This window comes from Calliphora vicina, chromosome 1 (genome assembly GCF_958450345.1).
Source record: "Calliphora vicina chromosome 1, idCalVici1.1, whole genome shotgun sequence".
In the NCBI taxonomy this organism is placed as follows: Eukaryota; Metazoa; Arthropoda; class Insecta; order Diptera; family Calliphoridae; genus Calliphora; species Calliphora vicina.
This window is the reverse complement of record NC_088780.1, coordinates 65,820,362-65,843,605: the sequence shown is the minus strand read 5'-3', so window position 1 is coordinate 65,843,605 and position 23,244 is coordinate 65,820,362. Positions and strand designations below refer to the sequence as shown.

The following is a 23,244-nucleotide window of genomic DNA, read 5'->3' as shown; positions in this document are numbered from 1 at the left end:
ATTATGAATGTTAAAGTCATTTTCTGAAGGGGTCCATGTATGGGGACTAGGGACAAATGTAGCCCGGTTTCCGAAATATTTTATATATATTTTAATTCAATGCATAGTTTTTGCTTTTTTATATTTCTACTTAGTATATTAACGAAATAAATAGTTTTTATTGTTGAACTTGATGTTTTTTGACATTTAATTAAAATCCCGAAGTCCCGAAATCCCGGGATCCCGAAAAATCCCGGGATTTACATTTCTAAAATCCCGAATCCCGGGATTTGTAAAACCCAGTCCCGTTTGGCATCCCTAATGTATATAACATTAATATTTATTGTTATTCTATTCGTATGTTAAAAAAAATAAAAAAAACACTTGTTCTACTCGAAATCTAATTCAAACAAGATTTCAACTTAGGTGTAAATGGGATATAAGTATCTAGTTGTTTTTTACAACAGTAAAAGAGAACCGTATTAAGTAGATATATTAATATTAATAATATTGAAAAACAAAAAATCTGAAGCATAATTAAGTGATAAAAAATGATAAAATTAAAAATCGCTTTATTATTCATTTAACCTAAAACTAATGTTGATAGCTATTTAGTATTTGGCTAATACATATTATTTTTGGCGTGCAGATTTTGAACTTGTTTTTTTATCATTTGGGGTTTTCATATCTATTAAGTGCGGTTTAGGAGCACAACCTTCCATATATAGTTGTAAAGTCTCTGCATCCATTTTCTTGTTTTCTTTGGGCGGTTTGTAATCAGCAACATGATCAACTCGAAGGGTACGTTCTAAAATCTAAAGAAGAAATAATTATTAATATGAACATGATGTAAATAATATATTTGGTCAATTCAGAAGGTCTCCTATCATGTCATAATGTCCTAATATTTCACGACACTGTGGCTCGGCTTAACCGACTCTTAGGCGTTCGGCGCGAGTTTCTGCTGGTTGGATACGATAACACAATAAACATATACAGAATAGTATTATTTTAGGACATTTACTATTTGAGAGGCAATAACATTTTCCAACTATTGCGAAATATTAGGACATTATAACAATATGACATGATAGTAGGGAGACCTTGTGAATTGAACAATTATTTAAATTTGTATGTTATTGTGGTATTTTTCATATATAAGTTGTTGGAAAGAAGATTAGATTTATTTCAAATGTCTCAATTTTTTCAAAATGGATTCCTTTTTAATTTTTTTTTTTTGCTCAAAAGAAAGCTATGTAGATATTTTCCTTGTAGACCTTTGGGATGCGAGTGGGATATCTATCAAAATAAATATTTTGTAACTCAAGATATAAAATTTTTAACTTTTTTTTGCAAAATCTAACTTTTAAAAATGGGCCCTTTTTTAAAATTGTTTTTTGCTCAAAAGATAGCTTCAGTCCATTCCTTTATGAGGGTTTTGGACGCTTAGTGGAATGCGAGTGGGATATCTATCAATATAAATATTTTGTAACACAAGACATAAAATTTTTGACTTTTTTTTTTGTAAAATCTAACTTTTGTCGAAAATGGGTCCATTTAAAAAAAAAAATTCTGCTCAAAAGAAAGCTTAGGTTTTTTCTTTAAGATTTATTTGGTCGCTTAATGAGATGCGAGTGTAGGGTTGATAGCCGGGCTGGATTGTCTAGCTTTTTTGATGCCTGTACAGTTTCCAGCACATTTCTGATAATGATGTCAATGAAGAAGAAGAATGTGAAGGATTATCAGAAGCATTTTTATATTTTATGCAAAATGACTCTTGTACAGTTTTAGAGTTACACGATATAATGACCGTACTTATGAATAGTCTCAAATGTAGAATAAATGACAAGGTTTTTGGCACCAAAGTTAACAGTACATATTTAAAAAAAATTTCGCCTAATGAACAAAAAACTTTTAAGACTGAAGTAGACGACTTTTTAAAATAGCGTTCAGCTATTTAGAAAATCATTTTTTAAAAAAATAGCATTTTTAAATTCAAAAAAAACATATTTGCTTGGTAAGATTTACAAAAACTTCCACAAAACCATCAAATATCTGAAGAAATAGATAACGATAAAATATACATATCGCTCATTTGCTGCAACAACGTCCTAATTAAAAAAAACGTCGTTTCGAGAAAAACGGCTTTGAATGTTTTATGACATTTTACTATTTCTTAAATAAATTTTCAACAAATTATGTGATTTCAGAAATAAAACCTGTTTTAAATAGTAGATATTAATATCTTTTTTTTTATTAATTCTTCATTTACATAACCGAGCCCTTAAGGGCCTTATATGGTTAATAAAAGCTACTAACTATATATAAAAACTACAATTAACAAAAATTTCTAATCTGTATTTAACCCATATTTTTACTTGTCAAATATACGAGAAAACATGAATTTTAATTTTGATTGACTTTTTTTAAAACTGATAAAACAATATGAAAGACTAAAGAACAGCGCATATTTTGTATTACTCAGTTCAAAACACCCGGATTTTGAGTTATGACGTTGTTGCAGCAAATGAGCGATATGTATATCGATTACTGCAGCCTTTATGAAGTTTTTGAACAAATACCAATAGATTTGTCAAATGATATGAGGAGCCGCAGAACAAAAGGTAGTTTTTACATTTTTTGAAAAATTGTTCTGTTTTTGGTATTTTTATATCATATATATGGGGCATTTCATGTCAAGTGAACCAACTTTTGAAATCGATGTCTTCCGATCGGGATGAAATTTGCACCAAGGTTAGCTCTATTGGATAGTAACTCAGACACAATTTTTCAACAACATCGGTCGAGAACTCTCTGAGTTATAGGGGGTAAAATTTTGACAATTTGGTCAAACAGGGGTTTTTTCTTATCCATGTAACTTATTACCTATTGTTCTTAGCAAAATGTGTCCCAAATAGTATAGATAGCTATTTCTTCGATCTTTCGAAAAAAAATATTAAAAAAAAAAATAAAAAATTTTTAATATTTTTTTTCCGAAATCAAAAACTTTTTTGACTTTTTTTTAAAATGGGTCCTTTTTTTTTTTTTTTTCTTAAAATAAAGTTTAGATATTTTCCTTGAACACCTACTTGGTCGCTTAGTGGGATGCGAGTGGGATATCTATCAAAATAAATATTTTGTAACTCAAAACATAAAATTTTTGACTTTTTTTGCAAAATCAAAAACTTTGTTGACTTTTTTTTTCAAAATGGACCCTTTTTTAATCTTTTTTTTTAGGTCAAACAAAAGCTTAGATATTATCCTTGAAGACCCTTTTGGTAGCTTAGTGGGATGCGAGTGGGATATCTATCAAAATAAATATTTTTTAACTCAAGACTTACAATTTTTGACTTTTTTTTTTGCAAATACGATTTTTTTTCCAAATGGGCCCTTTTTTAAAATTTTTTTTGTAGTCAAAAGAAAGCTTAGGTCCATTCCTTTAAGATATTTTTAGTCCCTTAGTGGGATGCGAGTGGGATATCTATCAAAATAAATGTACATATCGCTCATTTGCTGCAACAACGTCCTAATTAAAAAAACGTCGTTTCGAGAAAAACGGCTTTGAATGTTTTATGACATTTTACTATTTCTTAAATAAATTTTCAACAAATTATGTGATTTCAGAAATAAAACCTGTTTTAAATAGTAGATATTAATATCTTTTTTTTTTATTAATTCTTCATTTACATAACCGAGCCCTTAAGGGCCTTATATGGTTAATAAAAGCTACTAACTATATATAAAAACTACAATTAACAAAAATTTCTAATCTGTATTTAACCCAAATTTTTACTTGTCAAATATACGAGAAAACATGAATTTTAATTTTGATTGACTTTTTTTAAAACTGATAAAACAATATGAAAGACTAAAGAACAGCGCATATTTTGTATTACTCAGTTCAAAACACCCGGATTTTGAGTTATGACGTTGTTGCAGCAAATGAGCGATATGTATATCGATTACTGCAGCCTTTATGAAGTTTTTGAACAAATACCAATAGATTTGTCAAATGATATGAGGAGCCGCAGAACAAAAGGTAGTTTTTACATTTTTGGAAAAATTGTTTTGTTTTTGGTATTTTTATATCATATATATGGGGCATTTCATGTCAAGTGAACCAACTTTTGAAATCGATGTCTTCCGATCGGGATGAAATTTGCACCAAGGTTAGCTCTATTGGATAGTAACTCAGACACAATTTTTCAACAACATCGGTCGAGAACTCTCTGAGTTATAGGGGGTAAAATTTTGACAATTTGGTCAAACAGGGGTTTTTTCTTATCCATGTAACTTATTACCTATTGTTCTTAGCAAAATGTGTCCCAAATAGTATAGATAGCTATTTCTTCGATCTTTCGAAAAAAAATATTTAAAAAAAAAAAAAAAAAATTTTTAATATTTTTTTTCCGAAATCAAAAACTTTTTTGACTTTTTTTTAAAATGGGTCCTTTTTTTTTTTTTTTTTTTTTTTCTTAAAATAAAGTTTAGATATTTTCCTTGAACACCTACTTGGTCGCTTAGTGGGATGCGAGTGGGATATCTATCAAAATAAATATTTTGTAACTCAAAACATAAAATTTTTGACTTTTTTTGCAAAATCAAAAACTTTGTTGACTTTTTTTTTTCAAAATGGACCCTTTTTTAATCTTTTTTTTTAGGTCAAACAAAAGCTTAGATATTATCCTTGAAGACCCTTTTGGTCGCTTAGTGGGATGCGAGTGGGATATCTATCAAAATAAATATTTTTTAACTCAAGACTTACAATTTTTGACTTTTTTTTGCAAATACGATTTTTTTTCCAAATGGGCCCTTTTTTTAAAATTTTTTTTGTAGTCAAAAGAAAGCTTAGGTCCATTCCTTTAAGATATTTTTAGTCCCTTAGTGGGATGCGAGTGGGATATCTATCAAAATAAATATTTTGTAACGCAAAAATATGGGGCATTTCACTTGACATGAAATGCCCCATATATATTTTATATCATATATTAAGCTCCAGTGAACTTAATAAACAAAAATATACAGTTATATATAAATGTATTATTTTATAAATAAATTAATAATATTCTCTATTTTTTAAAAGGGAGATCAAGTACGTGATATCTTTTAAGTATTTTTATTTCATCGCTATCACTTAAAAGATTAATGGCTAAAATATTAGAATGGTTGCTAAATCTATGAAGATATCTGTCGCTGAATTTATTTATTCTTTGATAGTTGGTATACCAAGATCACGGTGTATATTATCATTGTTCATAAACCAAGGAGCATTCGTAATTAATCTCAACGTTTTGGACTGATATCTTTGCAGAATTTCGATGTTTGAATTACTTGCCGTTCCCCAGAGCTGTACTCCGTAAGTCCAAACTGGTTTTATTATAGTTTTATATAATATAACTTTGTTTTCTAAAGTTAAAGTTGATTTGGGACCTAAAAGCCAATAAATTTTCTTTGTTTTATTGTTTAATTGCTTGCGTTTCATTTTAATGTGCTCACTCCAAGTTAATCTTCTGTCTAGGTGAAGTCGTATGTATTTAACATGCTTTGACTGTAGAAGAGTTATTCCGATTAAGGATACGGGGGGCAATCATTTTTTCTAAGTGTGAAAGTTACATGAACTGACTTTTCTGTATTTACCTTTATATTCCACTTGTTTAACCAATCTTGTATAAGATTCATTCCCATTTATATTAAATTAGAAGCTTCAGCAGTGTCGTCTGCATATGTAGCTATAGTCATATCATCTGTTGTTGGCATATCTGAAGTGAATATTGTGTATAATACAGGCCCCAAAACACTTCCTTGTGGAACACCAGACTGAATCAATCCAAAATTAGATTTTTCATTATTGATCAACATAACAACATAAAATTGCCTTTCGTGTAGGTAGGATTTTAATAAAATATACAAAGGGAGCAGGAAGTAACTTTTTTAATTTATACAATAATCCTGAATGCCACACCCTATCAAAGGCCTGTTGTATATCCATAAATACAGCACAGCACTAAAGTTTGCGTTCTAGATCATTAGATATAACATCGACAATCCGGTGACACTGTTCTGGTGTACCATGTTTATGTCTGAATCCGAACTTATGTTCAGGTATAATATTTTGTTGTTCTAACACTGGAAGTATTCTTTCCAGTAGTATTTTTTCAAACATTTTTAAAGTATCGGCAGTAAGCTTATTGGTCTATAAGATATAATTAAATGTTCTTGCTTATTAGGTTTAGGAATCATAATAATTCCAGCGTACTTCCATTGAGATGGAAAATTATTCAATCTTAACACCGAATTAAATAATGTGGTTAGAAAAATTATTGTAATCACCTTTTGAACTTCAGAAGGGGTAATATGATTAATTGGAAGACTCATTTGACAAGCGACATCTTGAAATTGTTCAATTTCATCCTTTTGTGGATGCTGATTAAAATCAAACGGTTGAAAAACGTTTTCTAAATGTCCCTTAAATGCATTTGCTTTAGACAGATCAGATCTACACCAAGTTCAATTAGCATCTTTTAGAGGAATATTTCTTTTTGTTGGTCGAGTTGCATCCAAATGTTTCAAGAAATCCTTAGTAGCTTCATTTTTAAATTCTTTTATGCGTCTTTTTAAATAATTAGATGCATTATTTATATTTTTTTCTGAGGGATTTCTGGTTCTTTGGTATATTCTCCGTAAGTATCTTTTATTCATTATGAGATTTCTAATTTCGTTAGATATTCTTACATTATTGCCATTTGGTGATGTAGACACTGGTGTGGTTAAACAAATTACACATTGAAATTAACTATATTAACGGAGTTCACTATTAACTGCGAATGGTCTTGCATCTTTGCTAATGCAAAATGTTACAGTAATCCAATAACAAAATACACACAAAAATCTATACAATTTTGCATTTGCAATGATGCAATACCATTCGTACTTAATAGTGAACTCCGTTAATATAGTTAATTTCAATGTGTAATTTGTTTATATATTAGATCAAGATTAAAAACATTAATTTAAAATATTATCGTTTAAAAAAAACACAAAAAAACATACTTTTAATTTTGTTTTTAACAAAACGAACTTTTTTTTCGTTATTTTTTAACAAAAGGTTCTTTATTAAAATAGTTTTATATCAAACATCCTTAACATTTAATGTGGTGACATATGGCTGATGTATCTGTTGATAAGTAAGAAACTTGTCACCATTTCCAGGTTCATGTAGTTTTTTAAGGGGCGAAATAAATAAAACTAATTTTCCCAAAAATATGAAATGAGCAAAAAAAGTACCTTTTGTTCTGCGGCTCCTCATATGGTCCTATTTTTTACCAAAGGTAAAAGGAATGAAAAGTTGACGATAAAATTCACTCGACAAGTTTAAATATTTTTTAGGTGTATTTAAGCTTTAGTCTGCGACTGTTTATCTACTGAAGGAAATCACAATGGACTTCAAGGTCTCCGAGTGGAAGTGCACATAATGTACACACCTTCTAAACTAAACTACATATGTATTATGTTATATGAGGTCTGGAAAATGCATACAACTTCACTTGATATTGTTAGAATTAAATTTTTTTATTTTATATTTATTTACCTTTATACCATTTAGATTGTCCACTGCTAAAATTGTCGAACGTTGATCTTCGTAGCAAATAAAGCAGAATCCCTTCGATTTCCCAGAATCTTTGTCGCGTATTAAATTTATATTCACAATTTCTCCGTACTGAGAAAATACACAAACTATATCACCTTCAGTCAAGGTATATGGAAAACCGCCAACAAAGATCCATGCCGAATCTTTATACATATCGTGCCACGATCCCTTTCCATTTGTACCCTTTAAGTCATGTTCACTGAGTTTTAGTACATTTTTCATATTACTGAAAAAATATGTTTTATATGTTATTTAAATTTAGGAAGACATTCAAAGGGATATTGCTTAAGAAGAGGTTATTGTAAGAATCTATAGTCTTAAAAAAATTTATTAATAATAATAATATCTTAATTGAAACCTTTATAAAATAATTATTTACAATTCACGGTGGTCAATTTCCGGCAGCAATCCATAACTTTTTTATTTCTTCATAAAATCATGTACGTTTTAAAAGTTTCGAAAAAAAGGTTATTCATGTAAATGCCTGAAATTTGGCCCAAAAATAAAGAATAGAAAAAGGCGAATTTATACAAGGTGGAGTGAGTCAAACTGTTTGGTTCTAACAGCTGTCAAAGATTGTTTTTATATTTAAATATCTACATATTCCAATCTTAAGGTATTTATAGACGGCAATACTGAGTATTAACACTTATCAAATTTAAAATATTATTGAAATCATTCGGTATTTCAAAAAATCGTTTCGAAAGACATTTATTGTTTACACTACAGCCGGGATCGGCAACTCCTATGCACAGTGCATTGTGGGCGTTACTAAATTTACACAGACTACTCACATAGAAAACACAATTCAGTCTCTTATGAGTTGTCATTGAAGAAGTTTGTGTTGTCGCTCGTTTCTTGGTTTAGCACATGAATGTTTATGAATAAATGTTAAAGCAGAGGTGGATAATTCATATTATTGTTGTACCTTTTTTAGCATCTACACAATAATTGCTAGACAAATAGGTTAGTTAACATGTTAAGTTTCCCATGTCTGTCTTGTAGTGAAGATGAGAGTGCAACTATTTTTCATTTCTTGTTTTTTCGCTCTTACACTTATACAAGTGCAAAATGTAGTAGTATATGTCTGCCGATCCCGGCACTACAGTATTACAAATATTTTATTTCTTTGTTGATTGATATTTTTCTGAAAACTTTATTTTTATTTTATAGTTTCTTGACATTTTTGTTTGCCTTATTTGTATTTAAAAATACATACCCGATACAAATGAAAATAAAAAGTTTTTTAATTGTTTTAAACAAATTTTGAATACCGAACGTAAATCAAAAAAATCATTCGTTTTTTGAAAATCTAATACAAATTTTGTTTAGAAGATGAAATTGTGTTATGATACTTAATACTCAATATTGACGTCTATAAATTCCTTACAAAATATTTTTTTTTTACATAAATACCCTGCAGTTCATTGCACTAGTTCCGCTACGTCGAATTCGTTGGCCACTAAGAACTACTACTAGTGAATTTTCAACCCATTCGCAACGTTATTGACTGGTGAATTTAACACGGGGATGTCATTGCAAGTGGCCGATTGGCACACTCTGCATAACACTTCACTATTAAATTCAATAGTGAAAATACTCCAGCATTTGAGAAAAAAAGAAAAAATAAATTTTTCTGAGAGCGGGGTTGAACACATAACCTCTCGTTTTCTAGTCAAATGCTCTAACCACTGAGCACTTATTTATACTGCTCTCTAATTGTTATTAAGAATAACATGTGAGTCTACTCTCTATTTTTGCATTGTCTACATCATCACTGAGAATGAAAACACAAACGGTAACATTCAGCATTACATGTGGCCATCGAAGTGGTATATTCTAGAAGATTTTATTTTTCTTGAATTTATTTTCAAAAACTAAAGACAAATATCTGACTATTGTTTATTACTGAATATGATGGTGAAATGTAGTGCAAATGATAACCATTTAACTACTACTTTAGCAGCCACATCGAACTAGTTAGTTGTACAAGTAGTAATATAGCTAGTGCAAGGTTTCCAATTGGCACTTTTCAAACTGCTGGGTAAGTAAAGCCATCACTATTTAATTATCTACACTATATTAAGTTTTAATACATATTTGTTAAATTTAATATTTTTTTTTTTGACATTTGTTAAGACCAATTGTTGTTTTTGTAGAACTGCCACCACCTTGTATAAATTCGCCTTGGAATAGCATATGTAATTGAAAATAATGGTCGTACAAATTTCGGAATACATATACAGGGTATGGCCAAACAATCATGGACGTTTTGAAATTATTAGGGTATTTACATGAATAACTTAATTTGGTGTGCAAGTTAAGACAACACACTTGATACATCGCAAAAAATATTAGAAATTACATAGAGTTTGACCATAATTAGGTTTATAACTAAAAATAAATGATCCATTGAAAAAAATTCGACATACAAATACATGGTTTGGCCAAATAAGCATAGACGTAAATAAGTCTCAAAATATGTAAAAGAGAATGCACTGAAATCGTTCTTGTTATTGGAATGGCACGTAATTGAAGCAGAAATTTAGAGTATGTACTTTTGATACTTTACAGCAGTCACGAGCAAAATTGGGATTCTAATGCACGCGTGCATAGGCCAAAAAATTCTGCTGACGCTTTGTTGACACACCTACACTATAAGCTTGTGTGTATTAGTGTGTCTGTGTTTTACTGAAATGACCACTTGTTTGTTGCTTTGTTACGATCTCAGAGATCAAATCAGTTGCTGTTTAGCATTTGTAGAAGCAAGGTTATGTTGCGGATTTTTTTATGTTTATGATTTTCTCTCTTTTATTACAGTCAGTCATCTCTCTGCTGCTTAACGCACACAAATATACTCATGGTGGCATGTGTTTGCCCATGACTGCTTTAAACCTATTCTTAGAGTAGTTTAATCTTATCATTGTAAATCGAAATATATAATTGTTTACATTTTCTACCACGCATGTGTGCGTTTAGTAGATAATAAAACTCAACCCTTATCATTCTCGCATGTCCGAGGGATGTTTGTGTTATCATAGGTCTTCTCGTACGCATTATAGATAAGAAAGTGTGCACAATAGAGTGCTCCAAGATTGTATGGACGAAAAAAACTTTCTAGGTACAGGCCGTCCCCCCTCTAGAATTGTTCTATGTATTGTAGAAACACATTGTGTAAAATATTAGGATGATAGGATAACGTTAACTGGTGGCGCAACGACGCTGAAGTTTTGAGGTGCATTTACAAGGGGAAAATGTGCAATTTTTTCAGTTTTTGTAAAAATTTTGCCATTAAATAATGACTTTTACAATTTAATTTAAAAGAATCGAAATGTGTACGTAATTGTCATTATAATAAGATATAAAAGACAAAAATTGGTGAAAAAATGTTAAAGTTATTAAAAAATCGCCAGGCCATTAACGTGTCTCAGGCCACTAGAACAAGAAATGTATGAACAAAATTAACATATTTTGAGAAATATTAAAATAAAAGCTTATTTTTACTTAAAATATATCCATATTTACTTGTATATGAGTTTTTGTCCTCGTAGGATACCGTTAACCTATTTGCAGGTATGACCAAAAAAATTAAATTTTTTTAACGGCAGTTTCAAAACTCCAATTTCAAATTTTTAAAAATTTTGTTAAACAAATTTCAGAATTTGTTGATCATCACATGGGGATTTATTGACAACACAATAGGGAATAAAAATGTGAAAAAAGTATGTCAATACCTCCTATAGTTTTTCCGTACCTGCGATATAAATTTTGCGATTTTCGAGAAAAACTAATTTTTTGGCCATATTTTGGGGAATGACCAGAATTTCCTTACTGTAATTATTTTTAAGTAAAAGCTATTCAGAATAATATAGTCCAGGTAATTTTATATATAGTCTGAAAGTTTTACTAAAATCGGAAAACGTTAACCCTTAAATCGTGAAAGTCAAAGGTAAATTTTTTCAATATTTGGAATTTCTCATGGAAAGATAGCGAAATATTATATATTTTTGGGCCGATTTTGATGAAACTTAAAAAAAATATAAAATGAAGTCTAGTATTCACAATAACAGTACAAAAATGGAAATTAACCCTTAATAGCACTTGGGGTCCAAATGACCCTCAACTTTTAAAATCACGAAAAACACATTCATTTTGACCCCAAGTACTCTTAAGGGTTAATTTTCATTTTTGTACTGTTATTGTGAATACTAGACTTCATTTTATATTTTTTTTAAGTTTCATCAAAATCGGCCCAAAAATATATAATATTTCGCTATCTTTCCATGAGAAATTCCAAATATTGAAAAAATTGACCTTTGACCTTCACGATTTAAGGGTTAACGTTTTCCGATTTTAGTAAAACTTTCAGACTATATATAAAATTACCTGGACTATATTATTCTGAATAGCTTTTACTTAAAAATAATTACAGTAAGGAAATTCTGGTCATTCCCCAAAATATGGCCAAAAAATTAGTTTTTCTCGAAAATCGCAAAATTTATATCGCAGGTACGGAAAAACTATAGGAGGTATTGACATACTTTTTTCACATTTTCATTCCCTATTATGTTGTCAATAAATCCCCATGTGATGATCAACAAATTCTGAAATTTGTTTAACAAAATTTTTAAAAATTTGAAATTGGAGTTTTGAAACTGCCGTTAAAAAAATTTAATTTTTTTGGTCATACCTGCAAATAGGTTAACGGTATCCTACGAGGACAAAAACTCATATACAAGTAAATATGGATATATTTTAAGTAAAAATAAGCTTTTATTTTAATATTTCTCAAAATATGTTAATTTTGTTCATAAATTTCTTGTTCTAGTGGCCTGAGACACGTTAATGGCCTGGCGATTTTTTAATAACTTTAACATTTTTTCACCAATTTTTGTCTTTTATATCTTATTATAATGACAATTACGTACACATTTCGATTCTTTTAAATTAAATTGTAAAAGTCATTATTTAATGGCAAAATTTTTACAAAAACTGAAAAAATTGCACATTTTCCCCTTGTAAATGCACCTCAAAACTTCAGCGTCGTTGCGCCACCAGTTAACGTTATCCTATCATCCTAATATTTTACACAATGTGTTTCTACAATACATAGAACAATTCTAGAGGGGGGGGCGGTCAAAATTCGCAATTTTATTTTTTTGGAGCACTCTAGTGCACAACGTCACGTACGCATGCCTACTAGACTAGTTTAAGATTCTTGTAAATAGTACTTAAGAACGAATTTAAAATATAATAAAATCGAGTGTATAACGAATATACAATTCTTGTTATCTCCAATCAATCATTCACGAAAATAAATTATATTGTAGGGTATTATATAGTCGGGCTTGACCGAACATACTTGTTTTTATCAGCTTATAACTTTTTTATAAGTATAGTTGATGCAAAAAACAAAAAAAAACGCATTTTCATACAAAATGCTATAAAAAATTAAAGTTCAAAAAAGTATCTGTCCATCAAAATTTTTTCAAAAATATCTCTATCGGTTCAAAAGTTACCCTGCAGCAACAGGATCAAGTTTTTCTTGATAGTCTCTTATATATCATTAGCTAAAATGCAAAAAGGCGTATGTGACTATATAATTTTATAGAAGCAAAAAAATTTTTAAAATGAAAACAACTATAAACATTTTTAACGTAGTTTTTTCTAATTCCACTTTAAACACACCGACAAATTTATTTTTAAACAAAAACATTTTTTTTTGTCAATTATTTGAAGACTTATGTTAGACGTATCTACAACAAATAAGTTCAAACATATAAGGTCTGTTCATTTACATTCCCAGTAAATACTTGCAACGAGAGAATAAAATCAAAATTTATAAAATTACTATCTTAAATTATCAAAAATAGTAAAAAGTAAATGAACGCTTTTCCAGTAACAGTTGTTTTATACACACAATTTTCTTATTTTATTTCTTTTAAAATGTATAAATACTCACATTTTCTTCAATTTTATTGAAAATTCTTTTTTTTTTAATTTTTTCACCACAAGAATAAATTGTAAATAAATAAACAATAACACAAAACATATGAAATATAAGCTGCTAACCAAGGCGAATTTATACAAGGTGGAGACAGTCAAACAGCTGATAACTTTTTTTTACGCTTTTTGGTTCTAACAATTGTCAAAGCTTGTTTTTATATTTAAATATCTACATATTCTAAGCTTATTAACAAAATATTTATTTTTTACATAAATAAGTAAAGCCCTCACTATTAAATTATCTACACTATCAGGTATGTTCTGCAAATCACATTTTATAAAAGTGGTTTGAAATCACATAAATGGTGTTCTGAGCACATAATTTTGTGATTTTAAAACGTTCAACAAAGTCACTAATGTTTTCAAATCACTTGGTTATTTCTGCGGCTATTGAATGGAAAATATTAAAATAAATTATTTAAATAAATTAAACAATATGTCCTTTATTAATTTTCTTATAGAATTACTTGTTTTATTAAAAAAACACCTACAATTTAATAAAAATCTAGAGACACCTTTTCTGCTGTAATAAGTTTATTTGCTTTTGTGATTTCTTTTGTGGTTTCAGGTTTGTTTTCAGTTGTCAGCTGTTTATGATTTTCGAAAATACATGGAAGCTTGCCGGACTAAAATTTTTTAATGTTTGTCTAAAATATGTTCAATATCTTTAAATTAATTATAGAATTCGTCATAAAATTCATAATATTTGTTAGATTATATTATAAGTTATCAATATGCGTTAAGTTTTTTGCGCAAATTGGAAAAAAAAATGCAACAAAGTTGAAGCAAGTGGTAACCAAAAGCAATTGTGTACTGTGGCAGCTTTACTGTTTTGTTTTCTTTTTGACATAGTGGTTGAGCTTGCGCCATAGTTTTTGCAAAATTTTTATAAAATGTAGTTCCATTCTTTTTAATTCCATTAAAGATATAACAGAAGCTCCACATTAGCAAAACAAAACATTTAAAATAAACGAATCAGCTGTTTTCTTGTGCTTTCGAAAATTTAAAATCACACCGAAAAATATAATAACAGTGTGATTTACAGAACAGGCACAAATCACATGTGTGATTTTAAAACGGTATGTGATTTGAAATCACGTGGATTACAGAACATACCTGTATATTAAGTTTAAATACTTATTTGTTTAATTTTTCATTTTGGTTTTTTGACATTTGTTAAGACCAATTGTTGTTTTTGTAGAACTGACACCACCTTGTATGAATTCGCCTTGCTGCTAACCATAGAATAAACGCATAGAACGGAAGGAGAGAATAAAATATTACTCTCTTTTCACACATACGGGTGATACAGAAACAAAATACATGCAATACATTTTCATGAATTAGGTTTCTGACAACAGACTTAGGTTTTTGTCTCTCAGTTACCTATCTAGTTGTTGTCTATGCTGCTAACCATGATAAAAATATAGAAGGTAGTTTCAATCAAATTTTTTTTTTTCAAATAAGGTTTTTTGAAGTTTCCTTATTTTGTGAGCATTATAAAAAGCGTTGCCACATTCCTAAAAATGATTTTTATTTTAGAGAAATTTTTTACAAAAAATGTGTAATTTATAATTTAGTATTTAAATAAAAATGTATTAAGTATGTTGTGTTGGAAGTTAATGATTCAATTCCTAACATTCGCTATATAATTTGGGCTACCTGACAAAGAATTTTCATTAAATTTTAAAAAAAATTAATTTAAACGTTCCAAAAGGCTTAAAAAACTGGTGTTCGGTTTGTATAATCCACCCTCTGACCAGTTTTACATACATCCAGCCACTGTTGTCGTTTGTTAGGTAATGTAGACTTTATAAAAATTTACATTTCAATTTTTGCAAAAATATTTGGTATTTTCGCAGTTGGGGAAAATGCAACTCATGTTTGTTAAATCTTAAAATAATGTTCACAAATTAGCTTTGAAATATTTGAAAATGAAAATCTTACCTTTGATCCCAATTTGATAGTAAATATTTTTTTTAATATTCTTCAAATTAATGAAAATTATGTATTAATTTTTTCACAAACTTCAAAGAATATATGGGAAAATTTTTAATTAATATGGTATTACTATTTTAACGAAAACGTCAAAATCCTTAAGCATGTCAGGCGTAGAATTTTAAAAAATAAAGAGAGAATGAAACTACCTTCTATTTTTCTACTATGCTGCTAACTATTACGAGTTCAAAATAGAACTTGTAATAGTTTGCAACGAGAGAACACTCTCTAAAATTTATACGCTTTTGATTTTTTTTCTACTTGCAAGTTTTTTGATTTAATGAACGCTTTTTCAGTAACAATTGTTACTAAAGCTGGGTTTCCGCATACACAGTAATCGGAGCCGATAACGAAAACTGAAGACGTTGGTGTTCGTCATCGTCTAGTTTCTGAATTGTTTTCGTTTCAGTTGGGTGCGTGCGGCATAAAACAGAAACAAAATTATTTTTTAATTTTGGATGTCGCACATTAATTATTTTTGACAAAATCTATTATTTTTTCCTCTTCCAATATGTATTTTTTTGTAAAAAAAATGTATTTTTTATTCATTTTGATTTTCTTTAAATTTGAAATAAAAAAATAATTAAAATAATTTCGTTCCTATAGCACCGAAAACAACCTACTTGAAGTTGTTTTCGTTTCGGCCCCAAATGACAGGTTTACATCATCACTGAGAATGAAAACACAAACGGTAACATTCAGCATTACATGTGGCCATCGAAGTGGTATATTCTAGATTTTATTTTTCTTGAATTTATTTTCAAAAACTAAAGACAAATATCTGACTATTGTTTATTACTGAATATGCTGGTGAAATGTAGTGCAAATGATAACCATTTAACTACTACTTTAGCAGCAACAGTGAACTAGTTTGTTGTTCAAGTAGTAGGGTATTCAATTAATCGGGTTTCTGGTTTAATCGGTTAATCGAGCAAATAATAAATCGAGGTTTAGATTTGTTCGGTTAATAATCGGTTAATTTAAAATTATTCGATTAACCGAATAATTTCTATTTTCATTTTAAATTGAAAATACAACAACTAATTTTTTGTACAAAAACATAAAAAACGGCAAATAGGTATTTGAGATCATTTTTGTAAACATATCGCCTATTTGCTGAAACGTCATATCTCAAAATCCGTGTTTTATGAACTGAGTAATACAAAATATGCGCTGTTCTATAATCTTTCATATAGTTTCATCAGTTTTCAAAAAAGTCAATTATTTTTTGTGTAAGAGTATTTTTTTGTTGTAAACATCAAAATTAAAATTCATGTTTTCTCGTATATTTGATAAGTAAAAATTTGGGTTAAATACAGATTAGAAAGGTATTAACATCTACTATTTATATTTCTGAAATCGTATGATTTGTTGAAAATTTATTTAAGAAATAGTAAAATGTCATAAAATATTCAAAGACGTTTTTCTCGAAACTACTTTTTTGAATTATGACGTTGTTGCAGCAAATGAGCGATGTGTGAGTTTTTTAGAGTTTTAGTGAGATCTTCTGAAATAATCTTTTATAAAAAAAACTCTGAAATATAAATGGAAATTTCTGAAATATAAATGGAAATTTCTGAAATTGAATTGGAATTTTCTGAAATATAATTAGAAATTTCTGAAATTCAATTGGAAATTTCTGAAATACAATTAGAAACTTCTGAAATACAATTGGAAATGGTGTAGTATAAGGTTTCCAATTGGCACTTTTCAAACTGCTGGGTAGTAACAACTTTAGTTGAAGTATTTTATAAAATGTCTATTTTCGGTTTAAAGAAGATATTCGAATTAAAAACACTGCGACAGCAAAAATCGGAGGGGGTACTGCTTACCGGGAAAAGTAATATCGGTAATAAAAAAATTATATTAATAGAGATATGTATATCGATCTGAAGTTACTAGCAAATTGTGCCTTCTTCATGCATTTTGACCATCTAAATGTCCGAATATCGCAAAGTGACGTTGAGCAAAGTTGAAAGCGGTATTTTATGGTTTTCCTTGAATGGGATCCTGTAAAAAAATTGTTTTCGTATGTTATCTAGCAAAACTCAATTAAAATCATCTGATACTACATTGAGAAATTTAAAGACGGTTATGATTACCTTGTGTGGAGGGCAGTGAAGAAAGTCATACGATATTTTTTGGGAAATAAGTGAGTACACAATTATACCGCTCTTGTGACCAAGATGTTGCAATACTTCCAGAAAATTGAAGTAAACTTGTCTCTTAAAATACACTTCTTGCGTCACCATCTCGTATTCATCAGAAAGCAGCTAGCCACAGAGTCGGATGAACATGGAAGCGCTTCCATCAAGTGGCCATGCCCATGGAAACGCGATAAAGGGGCGAAAGATAAAAGACATAGTATCCCGACATTAAAGATGATGACGATACAATGGGAATTTCCTCCGCGGATACGTCACAAAATTGAACTGACTCATTAAAAAAATTGTTTTTTTCAGATGACAACAGATCCTCATCCGACACCGAACCTGAAGGCGCACCATCACACAAGAAAGTAACGACAGCAAAGAAAGGAATAGGGTCTTGTACTTTTAATTGAACAATTTGATGATGATTTTAATTGTATTTGTGTTCTATTGTGATGGTTTTGCTACGCAAAAAGAAGCTATAGTATTGAGACAGAACCACATTTATATTTTGGTAAAAAAAAACATCACAATAGAGAATAATGTGGTGCATGTCATGGAATAACAGCATTTCTTAAATAATTTACGATAATTGTTGTAAATGTTTCAAAGAGTATTAGTAATGCAAGAAATTGAATTTGAAATAGTCAATTTGATATTGATATTCTACTAACCAACGTCAGAAAAACATGATAAGTCATCCATACAATTCTTCAAACAAAACAATTGCATTATATTCTGTTAGAAAACATATGTATGTAATTACGTAGTTTTGTATTTATCAAATAGTTTAGTTACGTCCCTTTGTTTTTAATTAATAAAAGCGTAATTCTTGATCGCAGAAGTGTAAAATTTTGCCAAGACATGAAGTTTAATTGCATTCATAATAATCAATCAAAAACTCGATTTTGAATTTTTTGTTAGTTACGCCTTTTTGCATATTCGCTAACGATATACTGGTTGTCAAAATTTAAAGCTGTGACATGAATGAGAAATTGAAATTAAAATTTAAATCACCTTCCTACCCCAATTCGAATAAAAGAAATTTAGTTTTTTTCGATGCTGCACATAAAGTAGATTTGTTCCATTATTTTATGAAAACTCTCATGCATATGACGAACAAAATGTTTCCTGAGTATTCGGCCATCGGTCTGGCGAAGGTTTTTTACCTCCGGAAGATATCGAAAAGCGGCTTCGCATATTTATCTTAGTAGCTGGTTTTTGGCCGAACGAAGTTGTTTTCATATCCGACACATTGAAAGAACAAATTTTATTGCAATATAAATACAAGGTATGATATAACTTCTAAATCAAAAGAGAGCGGGAAAAACAATTTACACCATCAGTCTTACAATCTGAAACACTATTAATTGTAAAACAAATTTCAGTTAGTCTTAAATTTAAGTCCTTAAATAGAGCATGTAATTGTAATTATATTAGTTAAGATTTGAGAATAAATAATAACTTACGTTAAAGGATTCATTCTAAATAATTTGTCTTAAGTGGCATTGGAGGCTTTTATGTTCTGGTCTTATTTATTTATGTTAAATAAAATAAATAAATAAATAAATAAATGCTGCTAATATTTATCTTTTATGTTGTTGTCTTATTTATGTTTGACAACAAATCGAATATATGGATACCGAGTACCCATACACTAGAACCTAGGCGAATTCTTAAAAGGTGGTGGCAGTTCTACAAAAACAACAATTGGTCTTAACAAATATCAAAAACCAAAAATTAAACAAATAAGTATTAAAACTTAATATAGTGTACTTATTTATGTAAAAAATAAATATTTTGTTAATAAGCATAGAATATGTAGATATTTAAATATCAAAACAAGCTTTGACAATTGTTAGAACCAAAAAGCGAAAAAAAAAGTTATCAACTGTTTGACTGACTCCACCAAGGCGTATTTAACAAGGTAACAGCAGTGGCGAATTGAAATAAATACAGGCGAATTCACTTATTTTTTATATATAGAGTTTGACATACGGACGTACGGGCGAATATTTTTTATATATGTAGTTTGACATTTGTGCGAGCTATTTCTATAATCAGCTGTGCTGCCGATGGCACCTTATTAAATGCACCTTGGACTCCACCTTGTATAAATTCGCCTTAACTAGAACAATGTAAGCAGTGGTGACCACAAAGTATACAGAGGCGACACGGCAAAAAAAATATATTTGTGTCTTTCGTTCGAAACAATTTCAACTGGTTTGGTTTTGTGCTTATTTATATAGTTGTTTGTTTTAACGCACTGTCTGTATTAAACCGCAAATTTGTTTTCTTTTTCTATCGAAACAATTTCAAAAAAAGCTGATTTTAGTGTTTTTGAACTGTCAAATTTGACGCCTCTGTATACTTTGTGGTGGTGACAATAACTATAAATAATTTAATTTTGAAAAAATTAAAATTCGCGAATGTAGACTGCAAATTGTCATATGTAGCAATCCATTGCGCAATGATTGCTCTACTGATTGCCTGAGCAATTATTGCTAAGCAATAAGCTGTCAGTTCAGTTGTCATTAATTTAAAATTGCATCTTCTATGATTCGGTGCGATTAATTCATAAATATTTAATTTATTTAAGATCCAAAAGAAAAAAAAAACAATGAAATTAGTGAAAAAAATCATTCAACGCAAAATAAACCACTGTTTTTCATAGAACATCTCTCGTTGAAAATTTTGTATTTGTGACGAACGTTTTCTCCACCTAAAGCAATCAGCAATCACTCTGCTGTTGTTCTGCCGACGTTATTGTTTGAGCTTAGCAATAAAAATTGCTACGTGGAGACATAGGGTCAGCAGAGCAATCATTGCGCAATGGATTGCTACATATGGCAATTTGCTGTCTACACTCGCAAATTTCATTGACGCAATCAAATTTGACAATTGCAGCAATAAATATTGCTGCAATTGTAAACTAGCGTTTACACACACAAGTAACAGCAACTAGTGGCAAAAACTCAACACATTCATACTTTTGCACTAACACAATTGTGTAAATTTACACGTGCATACAATGCCAGCAATTGGAAGTTATATTTTCGATATGTATACTAAAATGTGTCTATTTTGTGTCGCAAAAATGTTACTCAGCATATAAAAAACATTTTACAAAAACAAATTACATTACTATCGAATTATGCTCATCTTAAAGTACATTTTAGTTACAAACTGTTATATTCTTAATAATTGATAAACGCGTTTTGAAATAGTTGGAAATTACATTTTATTCAAAAAAGTATTAATCAAACATTTAAAGAAAACAGATATTACGCTTGTTACATATACAACAGATAAAAATGTAATGTAATGAGATATGGCGGAATATATTTATAAGATGGTATGACAACATTTAAATATTAAAACATAGAAAAGAATGATGCCATTTATTTGTAATATATGTTAAGATACAGATAACATTAATTAAGGATATCACAATCTCCCACACTAATAGATGACATGGTCTCCAAAACGAGCTGGTAATCGTCTAGGCCTATTAGAGCGCCTGGCACTTCCTGGCGTCCGTGGCTCTTGTGGTTCCGCAGCGACTTGTGGTAAGCGCTGTGTGTGGTTTCGATGAATAATGATTTCTTCTATTTGAGGTTTCTTTTTTTCCGAAGAATTTTGAAGTACAGCTGGTTGATTTAGGATTTGTACCGTTGACTTATATAATTGATTAATATGTCGTTTCAAAATATAATCGTTATCTAGTCGAATTTGATAATGAAGGTTTCCGAGTTTCTTTAGGACGGTGCCAAATTTCCAAGTGGGAACGTTTTTCTCAAACCAACGTACTTGGACCCTTTCTCCCACACTAATTTCGCGTACTGTAAAATTATTTGCATTGTTTTTAGCGTGTTGCATTGGGCGAATAGCATCCAATTTAATACGTAGTTCACGACCAAGATAAAGTTGGGCCGGACTTTTCCCGTTTCCCATTGGCGTGGCTCTATATCTCGAAACAATTTCTTGAATTTTTATGTGCAGTGGCATATTTTCATCTTCCATTGATTTTAATTTTCTTTTCAGAGTCTGGACGTGTCTTTCAGCAAGACCATTTGTGGCGGGATGCCCCGGTGCAATAAATTTTTGAATAATGCCGTGATCTGTACAGAACGATCTGAACATGGCGCTTTGAAATATTGTGGCATTGTCCGACACGATAATTTCGGGAAGGCCATGTGTTGCGAAAATGTTTTGTAGCAAATAAATCGTTTTTTCAGACGTTGGAGCTTCCTTTATTATGCGGATTTCCGGCCATTTGGATTTTGCATCGACCAAAACGAAAAAATGGTGATTTTGGAAAGGTCCCGCATAATCAATGTGTACTCTTTGAAAATTCTGGGTCGGCTCATCCCATTGGTGTGTTTCAACCTTTGGTGGATTTTTCCTTACCATGGCACAATTTTGGCAAGATCTTACAAGGCGTTCTATGTCAGTATCAATATTTTTCCAATAACAATATTTTCTGGCTAGCTGTTTCATCCTCTCAATACCAACATGTGTATGGTGTAATTCTCTAAGAATTTGTTCTCTCAAGCTTGAAGGAATCATTACACGATTTCCTTTGAACAAAATTCCACTTTGTATTGAGTACTCAGGGTCAAAATTGTGTCCATTTAATAATGATTTTTTCAAATTGAAATATTCTTGATCACGTTCAGTTTCTTTTGCAATCGTTGTGGCTGTAATTGAAAACGTTGAAATTTCATTTATGGTTTGGTCTTGAATAATTTGTGTTTCTGAATCGAGAAAATGATTAAATTTTGAGGTATTTCTTAATGGAGCCCTAGACAAACAATCGACATGTGCTATATTTTCAGCTTTTTTATGTTCAATTTTGTAATTAAATCCTTGTAGGAAAGATGCGTACCGAAGTAATCTTGCTGACGTCATGGCTGGTGTTTTGGCGTTCTGGTGTAAAATTCTCGACAGGGGACGATTGTCGGTAACAAGAGTAAATTCTCTTCCGTACAAATACATAAATAATTTTTCTACAGCAAATATAATTGCAAGTGCTTCCCTGTCGAGCTGACTATAATTTTGTTCGGCTTTTGTCAAAGCTCTCGATATAAAGGCAATAGGACGTTCTGCATTATCGATGACATGGGAAAGTACTGCCGCTACCCCTGTTGGACTTGCATCACAGGTCAATGTTAATGGTAGGCTTGCATTGTAAGGTACTAAAACTCTGTCGTTTAAAATTTCTTCCTTTAGCTTTTTAAAGGCTTCTTCACATTTCCTAGACCACACAAATTTGCCTCCTTTTTCCAATAATTTTCGTAATGGGAATGTCAATGTTGCCATATCTGGAATAAAACGAGCATAATACGTAACCATCCCCAAGAATCGCCTGACGTCATCAACATTTTCTGGACGTGGAAGGTTTGTCATAGCTTCGGTTTTTGAAGGACATTTAGAAATCGCATTATGACTTATGACATAACC

The 23,244-nt window shown here is 30.0% G+C and overlaps 1 protein-coding gene across 1 annotated transcript; it reads right to left on the bottom strand.

The window, feature by feature from the left end:
- Positions 1 to 516: 516 nt before the first annotated feature.
- On the bottom strand, positions 517 to 19,390 carry LOC135949256 (RNA-binding motif protein, X-linked 2). The gene is made up of 3 exons (XM_065498762.1): positions 19,251 to 19,390; positions 7,568 to 7,853; positions 517 to 794 (listed from the first exon to the last, which is right to left on the bottom strand). Exons 1-3 carry the CDS (start codon positions 19,262 to 19,264, stop codon positions 612 to 614), a joined length of 483 nt encoding a protein of 160 aa, XP_065354834.1. The 5' UTR covers positions 19,265 to 19,390; the 3' UTR covers positions 517 to 611.
- Between the last annotated feature and the right edge of the window lie 3,854 nt (positions 19,391 to 23,244).